The sequence below is a fragment of the Moschus berezovskii genome, chromosome 9, assembly GCF_049115385.1.
Source record: "Moschus berezovskii isolate FMDL1 chromosome 9, NW_MosBer_1.0, whole genome shotgun sequence".
In the NCBI taxonomy this organism is placed as follows: domain Eukaryota; kingdom Metazoa; phylum Chordata; class Mammalia; order Artiodactyla; family Moschidae; genus Moschus; species Moschus berezovskii.
Window position 1 is genome coordinate 58,611,773 of NC_142468.1, and position 12,206 is coordinate 58,623,978.

General features: G+C 39.1%; 1 protein-coding gene across 4 annotated transcripts in view; it reads right to left on the bottom strand.

Moving 5' to 3' along the window:
• Window positions 1–12,206, bottom strand: part of CSNK1G1 (casein kinase 1 gamma 1) — a 161,433-nt gene that overhangs the window by 44,937 nt on the left and 104,290 nt on the right. For all 4 annotated transcript variants that reach the window (XM_088839688.1, XM_055437367.2, XM_088839687.1 and 1 more), the window contains exons 5-6: window positions 2,466–2,617; window positions 904–1,138 (exon numbers count right to left, since the gene is read on the bottom strand). In XM_088839688.1, coding sequence (XP_088695814.1) covers window positions 904–1,138; window positions 2,466–2,617 — 387 coding nt within the window. The remainder of the gene's footprint in view (window positions 1–903; window positions 1,139–2,465; window positions 2,618–12,206) is intronic.

Genomic DNA, 12,206 nt, shown 5'->3' on the forward strand with positions numbered 1-12,206 from the left:
TCTCTGAGTAGTGTACTCAGTGAGGCAACTTTGTAGTTACTTACATTAGTCTTTGAAATACTTTTTGTGTAAACAGTTCATTAATATTTAAATACCTTATATAATGAGCTGTGTCTAGGAATCTAATATTGTTTATATGTCTACTCTCTAGAGTGGTGATTTTCAAACATATCTTTTCAATCACCTTTGTACCTTTTCTTCAAATAGAATCTTCCATGAAAGCCCAATATATAAAACAGACAAAAAGGGAAGCTTTCCTGGAGAAGTTGCTGAGGGCCCAGAGTCCTACCAACTAAGCCTTCCCACTGTTCCTTAGGCTTCTCTCACAAATACTCTCTCTGGACTAGTCTCTCTAACATGGAAGTCCTTCTGCCCTGACTAGAGCTTTTAGCAATATTTGTCCAAATTGTCTATCATGAGTAAAACTCAAGACTCATGGAAAAGCAAATGTATTTTCACTGAATAAGATATAGGCTTTTCCTGGAAAAATGAGTCACAGAACTATGCAAAGATAACAGAAGCCTGGCCCAACTTTTAATGAAGTACTCTTCTCCAAAGATCAGCCTGATGGCCTTTTCAGGTTATATAGGGGGCCATGTGTATGTAGCTATCAAACTCATCACTAAACTTACCAAGATGCTATCACCTTAACTGAGTCATTAAAGTATCCACACTGCTGAGAAAATAAGCATTGGGAGACAAAGAATTAAAAATCCTTAAATGGTCAAGAGGATACTGAGAAAGTCACTGACTTACCATCTTAATTTCTCAAGTATAAACATCACTTACCCTATGAAGCAATAAGAATCACAAGTTGTAATGCACAGTGGGTACAAAAGTGTTTTGGGAATAAAAAGGTGTTTTAACAACCTGCCTCTTTCTTGGAGCTGAAAATAAACACACCTTTGCCAAGATGCGTGTTGATAGACATGTATCTTGCTGTTCCAGTTAAACTTTTGTGTTCCCTATAAGGTATATGTTTTTTGGTTTCAGGGTCAATGTATTCCTTGGCCAGTCCAAAGTCTATAATGTGTATAACATGCTCTTTCTTATTGCCTTGTCGACCGATCAGGAAGTTCTCTGGCTTGACATCTCGGTAGATGAGATTCTTTGAGTGGACATACTCCATTCGGGAAAGCTAAAAGAGAGAACGACAGTGATACAAATACTACTCTGAAGAAGTTTATTATAAAAGTACTCCAAAACGTTTTATCAGCTCAAAGTTGTCATTACTGAAATTAAAATAAAACCTTATTTCTTCACCACCCAGAGTCATTTTACTCTTGTAAATCAGAATGTATTTTCTGATACTAATACACATGACAAATATGAAGATAAAAGAGAAAAGGATAGTATGGTTCAGCTAAAATGATAGTATACGGTTTTACTCCACGTAACAACTTGCAAATGATGAACAGAATTAATGTTTTTATGTTACTGCAGAAGGAAAGCATTTGAGAGGCAAGAATTACTCCCAGGCAGGAAATAATATGGTGGTGGCCTCTGAAGACAGATGCTGCTACCTCCTTTACCTCCTGCCCACACCTTCCTATACTCTTGTCTCTTTGCTGCAGAAATAAGGAAAGCGAGGCCCAGAGAAGCTGACTTAACTAATATCACAGACCTAACTAACGGCAGAGGTAAGAGTATAGTTTTTAGGAGAAAGCAAACATAGCCCAAAATAAAATTTTTTTTCAAATTCCATTAAGTTCATTTCTACCTTTAAATCATTTCTGCTTAGTATAGAAAGGAAGCTTTGGCATTTGAACTTTTGACTCTAAAGTCAAGATCGGTTTTCTAACGTTCCCAAGTCTTTAAAGTGGGTGAGAACATCACCATTTTAGACACAGAGATGCATCTACATCCTTGTGCAGAGGGGCTGACAAACTTCTCAAAGCAACTGTCTTAACTGTTCCTTAAACTGATACTGGTGTGGGCTTTGGTAGGTGCTGAGAGACACAGCTTTAGCTGTGTTGGTCTCTGTGAGAACTAGAGGCCAGAGACCCAAAGCAGGTTCTTGATCAACTCTGAAATCTGATTCTAGGGCAGTGGGTTATATTTTCCATCTCTTCTTGGATGCAATGATAAGAAAAGAGGGAGGATGTGACAAAACTTTACAGTCATGTGTTTAAAACCTATAAATAAAACAACCAAGAAGTTACTTGCATTTGAGCAATTGTCACCGAATCATCCTCTTTCTCCCTATATACCACCTGCACTTCAGTTAAGGGCAGAGTATTGCTCCCAGGTGCAAATTCTTACAATAGAGCAAACGGCAAATGCAGTGTGACTTCTTGGGTTAACCCTTTTGGCCCCAGACAGCTGTCTACAACGCCACCAAGCCAGTGAATGTGCATTCACAAGGTGTCACTAGAGCTGGTAAATGCCAACAGACACACAAGGATGCGGTTAGGAGACCTGCCCCTCCCTGTCTATCCCTAGGCAGAAGAGCAACGCCAACTTACCAACTGAATGGCTATCATTAACACAGTCTTCAAAGTAAAGGTCCGGTCACAGAGGTCAAACAAGTCCTCCAAGCTAGGGCCGAGAAGCTCCAGCACCATGGCGTTGTACTTCCCACATGGTCCAAAGTAATACACCTGGGGGAGACCTTCACCTGAAAGCAGAGGGAAAATGGGGTGCAGAGTGAGGGACGCAAAGACCAAAATATGACACAGCTGCATCAGCATGAAGCAGATAAAAAGGAAATTCAGCTTGTGAGATTTTCGTTTTCTTTCATAGTTCCCACCGGAGAACCTAAACTAAGTACGACAGCTTCAAAAGGAACTAGCAATATGTGGGAAAGGCTAAGTCATTGCACAATATGTTCAAAATAAAGTAGTTATTTCATACCAAAGGCATTCCCACTGCTATGTAAGACAGAGAATAGTCCACGGTCCACCGCTGGACTGGAGCATATTCTCCACCAAGTATGCCCAAAGTACACTATCATAAGTTTCAAAAAGATGACTCGTGAGCTCAAAGGCCAGGTTCACACACCTTGCTGCACTAGCTGGTTTCATTTGTACTCTGTACTTACTGCCAAAACCACATGGAGATACAGCTGTTTGTGACTGCTGCTCCAAGGAGGACTCAGACTGAAGGGGTGAGGTGACAGAGGGCGCAGCTTGGTCTTTTTCTCATTGGGAGTCTCTGCAGCTTCCTGCTTTTTCTCAGTAGGAGCAAAGTCAACAGACTGGGTTTGGTTACTGATAAGTAATTATGAAAGGAAAAGGAATAAAAATACAAGGCTGGGCTTTCCCCAGATTCCAAATTCATAGCTATAAGAAGCCAAAATCTAGACTTTCTCATCTAAGTGGCAACCTGTGAATGAATTTCCTCCTTAAAGTGTACTGTAAATGAGACATCAGTAAATATGTGGTAAATGGCACCATGTGAACTCTGGCTATGAATGAGACTACAGAACTTTGAAAAATCTGGTCCTTTGAGTGGGAACACTTCCATCTTAATGCACTTCTGTACACTGTGGTCTACAGTTGTAAATGCTGCAGGTCGCCGCATGCTCCTGCCTATGAGTTTTTCAGATAACAAGGTTCTCTCCATCTTGGCATTCTCTTTTCATTTGTACAGGTAGGAAACTGGCAGAGGTAATTATAACTGCTGTGATCTGAACATCTGTGGCCCCTTCCCAAAATTCGTATGTTGATGCTATGAATGCCACTAATGCCCCGTGTGATTATTTTAAGAGGTGTGGGCCTCTGGGAGGTGAGATCATGAAGGCAAGGCCTTCATGAGTGGGACTACTGCCCTTAAGAAAGAGAACCCATAGAGCTCCCTAGCCCCTGCAGCCATGAGAGGACACAGCAGGAAGTTAGGCTGTCTGCAACCCAGACGAGGGCCTTCAGCAGAACTTGACCCACTGGTATCGTGATTTTGGACTTCCAGCTTTTGGAACTGAGAAAAAAAATTTTCTGAGTTTATAAGTCACTCAGTCTGTGTTGTGTTACAGCAGCCCAAAGGAACTGAGACAATATCTAATCCTTAAAACTTTAACCCAATCAATATGCCTGTCCTTCTCTCCAGCACAGGTCTTGTATATTTGGAACTGGTACGAATCATTGCTACGATATGCGTCTATAATTATTTTGTTTGCTGCATCAGTCTATTTTATTCCATATAAATACTAGACAACTTCATTTCCAGTGTTTCTATAAGGTCATTCCTGGCTCATACCGTCTACTATAGTATACTCTGCTCCTACTAGCCCCATAAATATCCACTGAATTGCCCTGTGCTTGTTTTGATTCTCCCTTTCCCCAAAAGGAATCAGAATTTGTCTTTTTCCCCCTGTTGTTTTAAGAACTCATCTTAAGTTCACTTGAAATATATAAAACCTAACAGCTGTTCCCAATGAATCCTGCTGAGAAATCCAAAGCAGAACACTACCATAGAGATTTACTGCTTTGATTAATCAGACACATTGTAGGCTGTGGTTTGGAGATCTTTTAAATGCTATATCCTACATAATAGTTTTTGATGTGATGAAAAATTGATTTTCCTAATAGTATATTCTTCAAAATAGGTGGGGCCGATCTGCCGGTTGCCTGCGCCCAATATCCATTCCCTCCCTCTTTGTTAATAACTAATTAACAAAATCTAATTCTTGTGAACAGCAACTCACCTAGTTATAACCTTCTAGTCTCCTTTGATAATAGGAATGGCAAGTGAGATGGAAGCAGAAAGTGTTAGATAGGGTGGTTCCAGAGAGTTCTTTAAGGGAGCTGACTCAAGTTGGAGGTATGTGCCTTTGAGATGACTGAAACTCCAGAAGTCATCTAGAACTATCAGATTCCTAGAAGATTTAAGATATGGATGAAACAAAATTAGAAGAACCCATCCCTGATGGCTGGGAAGCAACCCACCAATGCAAGGCTTCCATTCCCTCTGGACTTTTTTAATCCAGAAGAAAAATCAATCTCTACCTTGACTGAACTATTGTTCTTTGGAATTTTTTTTACAACCAAGTCTAATCCCAATTAATAAACATTCTACTCCTTTACTTGGTTAAATTGCAAACCTAGGCACAATATCCTCCTTCTGAAGTAAAAGCTAAAAGTAAGGCCTGTGTAGAAATATAAAACTTGTATGATTTTCTAGACTTGCTGCCAATACTTAAGGATCAATTTAAAAATAAGACAGATGGTCATCTTGTTCTCGACAATCTTTAGTACCAAATCTAGGCATCTCTTGTCAGAAATTTCCATGTTTACAAAGAAGCCACAAAAGCTTTCTGGGTGATGTCTATAATTTCTAACTGTGAGTAATGTCACTCGTAACTCCTGCCTAGAAATTTCAAAGATGTGAGGAGTTCCTGCTGGCTGTATTACTGTTCCTTTTATTAAATACTTTGAATCTCATAATACCCCATTGGGCTTTGGGACACTCAAGACAACTTCTGGATTACTGAGTTTTGGCCTTGAAGGCTTTTCTAAAAGATGGACTAGGTCCAAGATGCTGGTGTACAAAGAATTCAAGCCAGAGTTGTGGATTTGGTTTTGCTACCAACTCTGAAAGCTCTTTCACCTCTCTGCTCTTTTTCATCCATAAAGAGAAGGAGTTCAGACTGGTTCTCTCCCTCTTTTTTTTTTAGCTATGCTGTCCAGCATGTGGGATCTTTGTTACCCAACCAGGGATGGAACCTGCACCCCCTGCTTCCCCTCACTGGGTAGAAGCAGAGTCTTAACCATTGGACCATCAGGGAAGTTCCTAGACTTGTTCTTTTAAATCTATAATACTGATCATAGCTAGGATTTTCTTCTAGCTATCTTATAGGTTTTTCTTTGTATAGCCATAGAACCAGTATAAATGAAATCTGTCTCCATAGAATATGTGTGGCACAAATTCAAATATAAGCTGGTAATGGTAACTAGTAGTGGCACACCTCTAAAACTTTAAAAAACGGATACAGTGATGTCACTTCAAACCTACCAAACCAGAACTTCTAGTAGTGGGTACAAGCATAGTTCCACAGGTAATTCAGAAGTGCAACCTCAGCTGGAAAACTCTGTATCTAGAGGGTAAAAAATAAAGGGCACTGCTTTGCTTTATGGCTAATATATTATGAAAATTTGGAAAACACTGAGAGACTAATCTTTTTCAGAGCTCTTTCCTATCAGAAAAACTGGACTCAATACCTTTCGAAAGGAATCATTTTAAGGCTATTTGAAAGGCTTGTTCTTGAGTTTCTTAGGTATTATTGAGTATAAAAATCTCTTTGGAAGATGCAGTTGTAATTTATTAGAACTATCTGTACAGATAAAGATGCCCTCACAAAAGTTTCAATCTGTGTCTGATTTTACACATGACTACCCACAAACTGGCCAGTGCTGGTGGTGAAAGACACAGGCTCACGAGAAAAATCTGCCTGTTTGGTCAGAGACGACTGCACAGTAATAATTTATCACCTGGGCTGTATTTAAATAAGAAATCCTGTATATCAGGTTTCATTCTACTTCTGCAGAGCCATCTCTAACCCACTGTTTACGAAATTTTTAATTAATCAACATTATGGTGTGAAATCACTCAATTCTTGGTATTTTAGAAATTAACATAGTATTATAATCTCTCGTATGCTCTGAAAATAAAAGCACTAATAAGGTCTCCTTCCTAAATTGGTCAGCTGCATAAAAGCTTGAAAATTAAAGTAGATTCCAATTTTTCCTTTTCTGAAGGATTTACAACAGATTTCACTGTATTACTGTTAACCATAGGCTAAATCTCTTCTAAAGCAAAACTTCAAGGCTTTACCCACACTGCAGATGTTATCATATATATTCTCACAGGGAACTATGAAATAGCTTTTCCATCCATCAGTAACATATTCTTGTAACCCCCGCTGGACATATGGCCCACACATATATCAAGTTGCACAGAACAGGAAGCAAGGTATATAACACTATAGCTAATTTTCAATCTGTCATAAATTCAACTTGGGTTAAACACTCCAAATCAAGGATAATGGCTTCTTTATCATCCAAGCTGTTACCTAAAAAGATTCCATAATGTATTATGAACAGTAACTACCCTAAGTAGAGATATTTTTAAATACACATCAGGTAGAGAACTGAAATAGAACCACCTTGAAGCTTTTGGTAATTTGATCACATTATTGCCTAATAATTAGCCTTTCATTCTTTTTGAAAAACTAAATTACCTATCTGTGAAGCAAATTCAAATTATTCTCATATGTACATTAATATCTGGATGTACAAAAGTAACATCTATATTAATATTTCTATGGAAAAGTACATATATGTTGATGACTATCTTCTAAAGTCAAGACTGGAAAAAAACCTTTAAGGACATAATGACCTCGGCAATTCCTTTTCTTTGTTTATACAGTTTGGTTTTTAATTTTTAAAGAAAATAGGATAGTTTTTCTTCAAACTTAAGCTGTCCTTGGTTCCACCAATGGTAGTGGCTTTTAGCACAGTTACTGAATGTTCCTTAATGTTTTACTAGAGATCAGGGAATTACTGATATATAGGGAATAATTTAATATTATTATTACTATACATATGGGGATAGTAATAATAATATTAAATAAGTTCGCTTCACAAGAAAGCAGAAAGAACAGGCAGATAAACATGATTATATTCTGTAGGAAGAAGTGAAAGGAGAAAATGAGAGCATACCCTTTAAAGCTCAGAAAATATTAAAACAACAAAAACAATGAATTTTCACAAAAAACTTGAGACATTACATGTGTTTTTGTTTTTAAAAAAAGAACAGACTCCCTCTCACTTCTCTGACTCTGAAAAAAAATGCCTTTTTACAATATGATGCAGTTCAACATAAGAATCTATTCAAACTGCTGGTGTAATAACCAAAATAGTGAGACCCGGGATTAAAGAATCAGGATTATTTTGTCTTGTTTATAATGAAAAATGTTTTACAACCACCTTGTTCATAGGCCTCTTGGGAACTGGAATATCACTAGACATATGCTGCTAACAAGAGCTCAAATTTGTATGGTGGGAGAAGAGAAGGTGAGGAGAGGCAAGAGCAGAGGAATAATCTCACAGAAATTGAGCGTTTACAGTTTCTCTATTACATACAGTCATGATTACAAAGGCCTTACCACTCAAAGCAGGTTTTGAACTTTTGTTTAGTCAAAGGAATCAGGAAAAAGTCTAAGACAGGACAGATTTCTTCTGTAGCAGATTGCATCAAAGATAAAAAATGTTTTAAAAGTGTGTTATGTATTGGGGGTGGGAGTGAAGGGTGGGGGATCCTTTTTCTTTTCCAAAAGACTAGTAACTCAGTTCAGAACTGGTAAATTTACGGGATGAAAAGACCCAGTCTCTGAAAATTTACTACTTTATCCCTGTGATTAAGTTATAAAGACAGACTACTGAGTTTCAAAAGCTGAGAGATGACCAATTCTTAACACACACCTGAACAATAACAACTGAAAAGTTAAGAAAGTTTAGCAAGCATTTAGAATGAATAAGAAGGAAAAAATGAGATTACTCAAAGTACAATGAACCTCTTCCTGACAATTCTGCCCAACTCCCATTCCACTTTCTTTGTCCATGAATCTGCCTTCCGTATGAAGGTTTTCTGAAGCAGGTGATTACTATATGTTAACTATGTGTTAATTATGTTTATTACTGCCTAGCACTAGTCAAAGCATATGGTAGATAAGGGCAGAGTAAGTATTAATACCAAGTAAATATATAAACACAATTGTCTCCAAGTTTTAGACTCTTTTTTTCTGGCCATGCTGTGAGACATGTGGGATTTTAGTTCCCCAACCAGGGACTGAACCCATGTCCCCTTCACTGGGAACGCAGTCTTAGCCACCAGACCGCCAGGGAAGTCCCTAAACCACATGTCTTTTTGGTAAAGTTACTTTCCCTTCCTTCATAGGCAGTTTAATTTGTCCTATCCACCTTCTTGGTTTCCAATATTTTTCTATCAGTCCCATGAATACTATTTTACACCTTCGTATCATCTGTTCATCTTTCTATAGTTCTTGATTTTTGTCAATTTCAGTTCCTTATCTGGAAAGGGGGCCACCAGGGAAATAATTTTTTTTTTAATTATAAAAGTGATATATACTAATTTAAAGTAAGTATAACAGCGAACCAAAAGCAGTACAGGAACATATGAATAAAAAGTATTCATACATAACAGATGACACACAGACACATAATTAAAAATACATTTCTGAAACTTCATTTTAAATTTAATATTATATAATGGACATTTTCCCTTATCAACATATAGCTGTACATTAAAAGCTATATCCTATCTCCCCCTATGATGTATCATATTTAAGTTTTCCTATACTGATGGACTATCTTGGTCGTGAAGATCTTTTTTGTACAGTTCTTCTGTGTATTCCTGCCACCTCTTCTTAATATCGTCTGCTTCTGTTAGGTCCATACCATTTCTGTCCTTTATCGAGCCCATCTTTGCATGAAATATTCCCTTGGAATCTCTAATTTTCTTGAAGAGGTCTCTTGTTTTTCCTATTCTGTTGTTTTCCTCTATTTCTTTGCATTGATTGCTGAGGAAGTCTTTCTTATCTCTCCTTGCTATTCTTTGGAACTCTGCATTCAAATGCTTATATCTTTCCTTTTCTCCTTTGCTTTTCGCCTCTCTTCTTTTCACAGCTATTTGTAAGGCCTCCTCAGACAGCCATTTCGCTCTTTTGCATTTCTTTTCCATGGGGATGGTCTTGGTCCCTGTCTCCTGTACAATGTCACAAACCTCCGTCCAGAGTTCATCAGGCACTCTATCAATCAGATCTAGTCCCTTAAATCTATTTCTCACTTCCACTGTATAATCATAAGGGATTTGATTGAGGTCATATCTGAATGGTCTAGTGGTTTTCCCTACTTTCTTCAATTTAAGTCTGAATTTCACAATAAGGAGTTCGTGATCTGAGCCACAGTCAGCTCCTGGTCTTGTTTTCGCTAACTGTATACAGCTCCTCCATCTTTGGTTGCAAAGAATATAATCAATCTGATTTCGGTGTTGACCATCTGGTGATGTCCATGTGTAGAGTCTTCTCTTGTGTTGTTGGAAGAGGGTGTTTGCTATGACCAGTGCGTTCTCTTGACAAAACTCTATTAGCCTTTGCCCTGCTTCATTCCGTGCTCCAAGGCCAAATTTGCCAGTTACTCCAGGTGTTTCTTGACTTCCTACTTTTGCATTCCAGTCCCCTTACAGAAGAACTGTACAAAAAAGATCTTCACGACCAAGATAGTCACGATAACGTGGTCACTGACCTAGAGCCAGACATCTTGGAATGTGAAGTCAAGTGGGCCTTAGAAAGCATCACTACGAACAAAGCTAGTGGAGGTGATGGAATTCCAGTTGAGCTATTTCAAATCTTGAAAGATGATGCTGTGAAAGTGCTGCACTCAATATGCCAGCAGATTTGGAAAACTCAGCAGTGGCCACAGGACTGGAAGAGGTCAGTCTTCATTCCAATCCCAAAGAAAGGCAATGCCAAAGAATGCTCAAACTACCGCACAATTGCACTCATCTCACACGCTAGTAAAGTCATGCTCAAAATTCTCCAAGCCAGGCTTCAGCAGTATGTAAATCGTGAACTCCCAGATGTTCAAGCAGGTTTTAGAAAAGGCAGAGGCACCAGAGATCAAATTGCCAACATCCGCTGGATCATGGAGAAAGCAAGAGAGTTTCAGAAAAACATCTATTTCTGCTTCATTGACTATGCCAAAGCCTTTGACTGTGTGGATCACAATAAACTGTGGAACATTCTGAAAGAGATGGGAATACCAGACCACCTGACCTGCCTCTTGAGAAACCTGTATGCAGGTCAGGAAGCAACAGTTAGAACTGGACATGGAACAACAGACTGGTTCCAAATAGGAAAAGGTGTACGTCAAGGTTGTATATTGTCACCTTGCTTATTTAACTTATATGCAGAGTACATCATGAGGAACGCTGGGCTGGAAGAAGCACAGGCTGGAATCAAGATTGCTGGGAGAAATATCAATAACCTCAGATATGCAGATGACACTACCCTTATGGCAGAAAGTGAAGAGGAACTCAAAGGCCTCTTGATGAAAGTGAAAGAGGAGAGTGAAAAGGTTGGCTTGAAGCTCAACATTCAGAAAACAAAGATCATGGCATCTGGTCCCATCACTTCATGGGAAATAGATGGAAAAACAGTGGAAACAGTATCAGACTTTATTTTTTTGGGCTCCAAAATCACTGCAGATGCTGATTGCAGCCATGAAATTAAAAGACGCTTGCTCCTTGGAAGGAAAGTTATGACCAACCTTGATAGTATATTAAAGAGCAGAGACATTACTTTGCCAACCAAGGTCCGTCTGGTCAAGGCAATGGTTTTTCCCGTGGTCATGTATGGATGTGAGAGTTGGACTGTGAAGAAAGCTGATCGCCGAAGAATCGATGCTTTTGAACTGTGGTGTTGGAGAAGACTCTTGAGAGTCTCTTATACTGCAAGGAGATCCAACCAGTCCATTCTAAAGGAGATCAATCCTGGATGTTCATTGGAGGGACTGATGCTAAAGCTGAAACTGCAATACTTTGGCCACCTCATGCGACGAGTTGACTCACTGGAAAAGACTCTGATGCTGGGAAAGGTTGGGGGCGGGAGGAGAAGGGGACGACGGAGAATGAGATGGCTGGATGGCATCACCGACTCTGTGGACATGAGTTTGAGTGTACTCTGGGAGTTGGTGATGGACAGGGAGGCCTGGCGTGCTGTGATTCATGGGGTCGCGGAGAGTCGGACACGACTGAGCGACTGAACTGAACTGAACTGAACTGATACTGATGGACATTTAGGTTGTACCCATATATTTGTTATCAGAAATAGATATTACAGTGAATAGCTTTTGCTTGACACGTGTTATTTTCTTCCTTCTTCTGATAACATCTTCTTACTCTTCTAGGGTGAAAGCACCATTCCCTTACTGTTACTGCTTGTGGGTAAAGTGGGGTCAAGCCATTTTCCACTGTCACCCCAAGGATATGACTCAAGCCAGGTTAATTAGAAGATTCTATCCTCCTCCCCTACGGAACTGGGTCAAGAATAGGTACTTAAACTATGCTGGTACAATGCAAGTCGGCTCTGGGACTTTGTGGAACTACTATAGGGAAGGAGAAGCAATTTTTGTCCCACTTGATAACTAAACAGAAAGGAGAGTTGCCTGCAGCTATCAGAGACGACCACATGA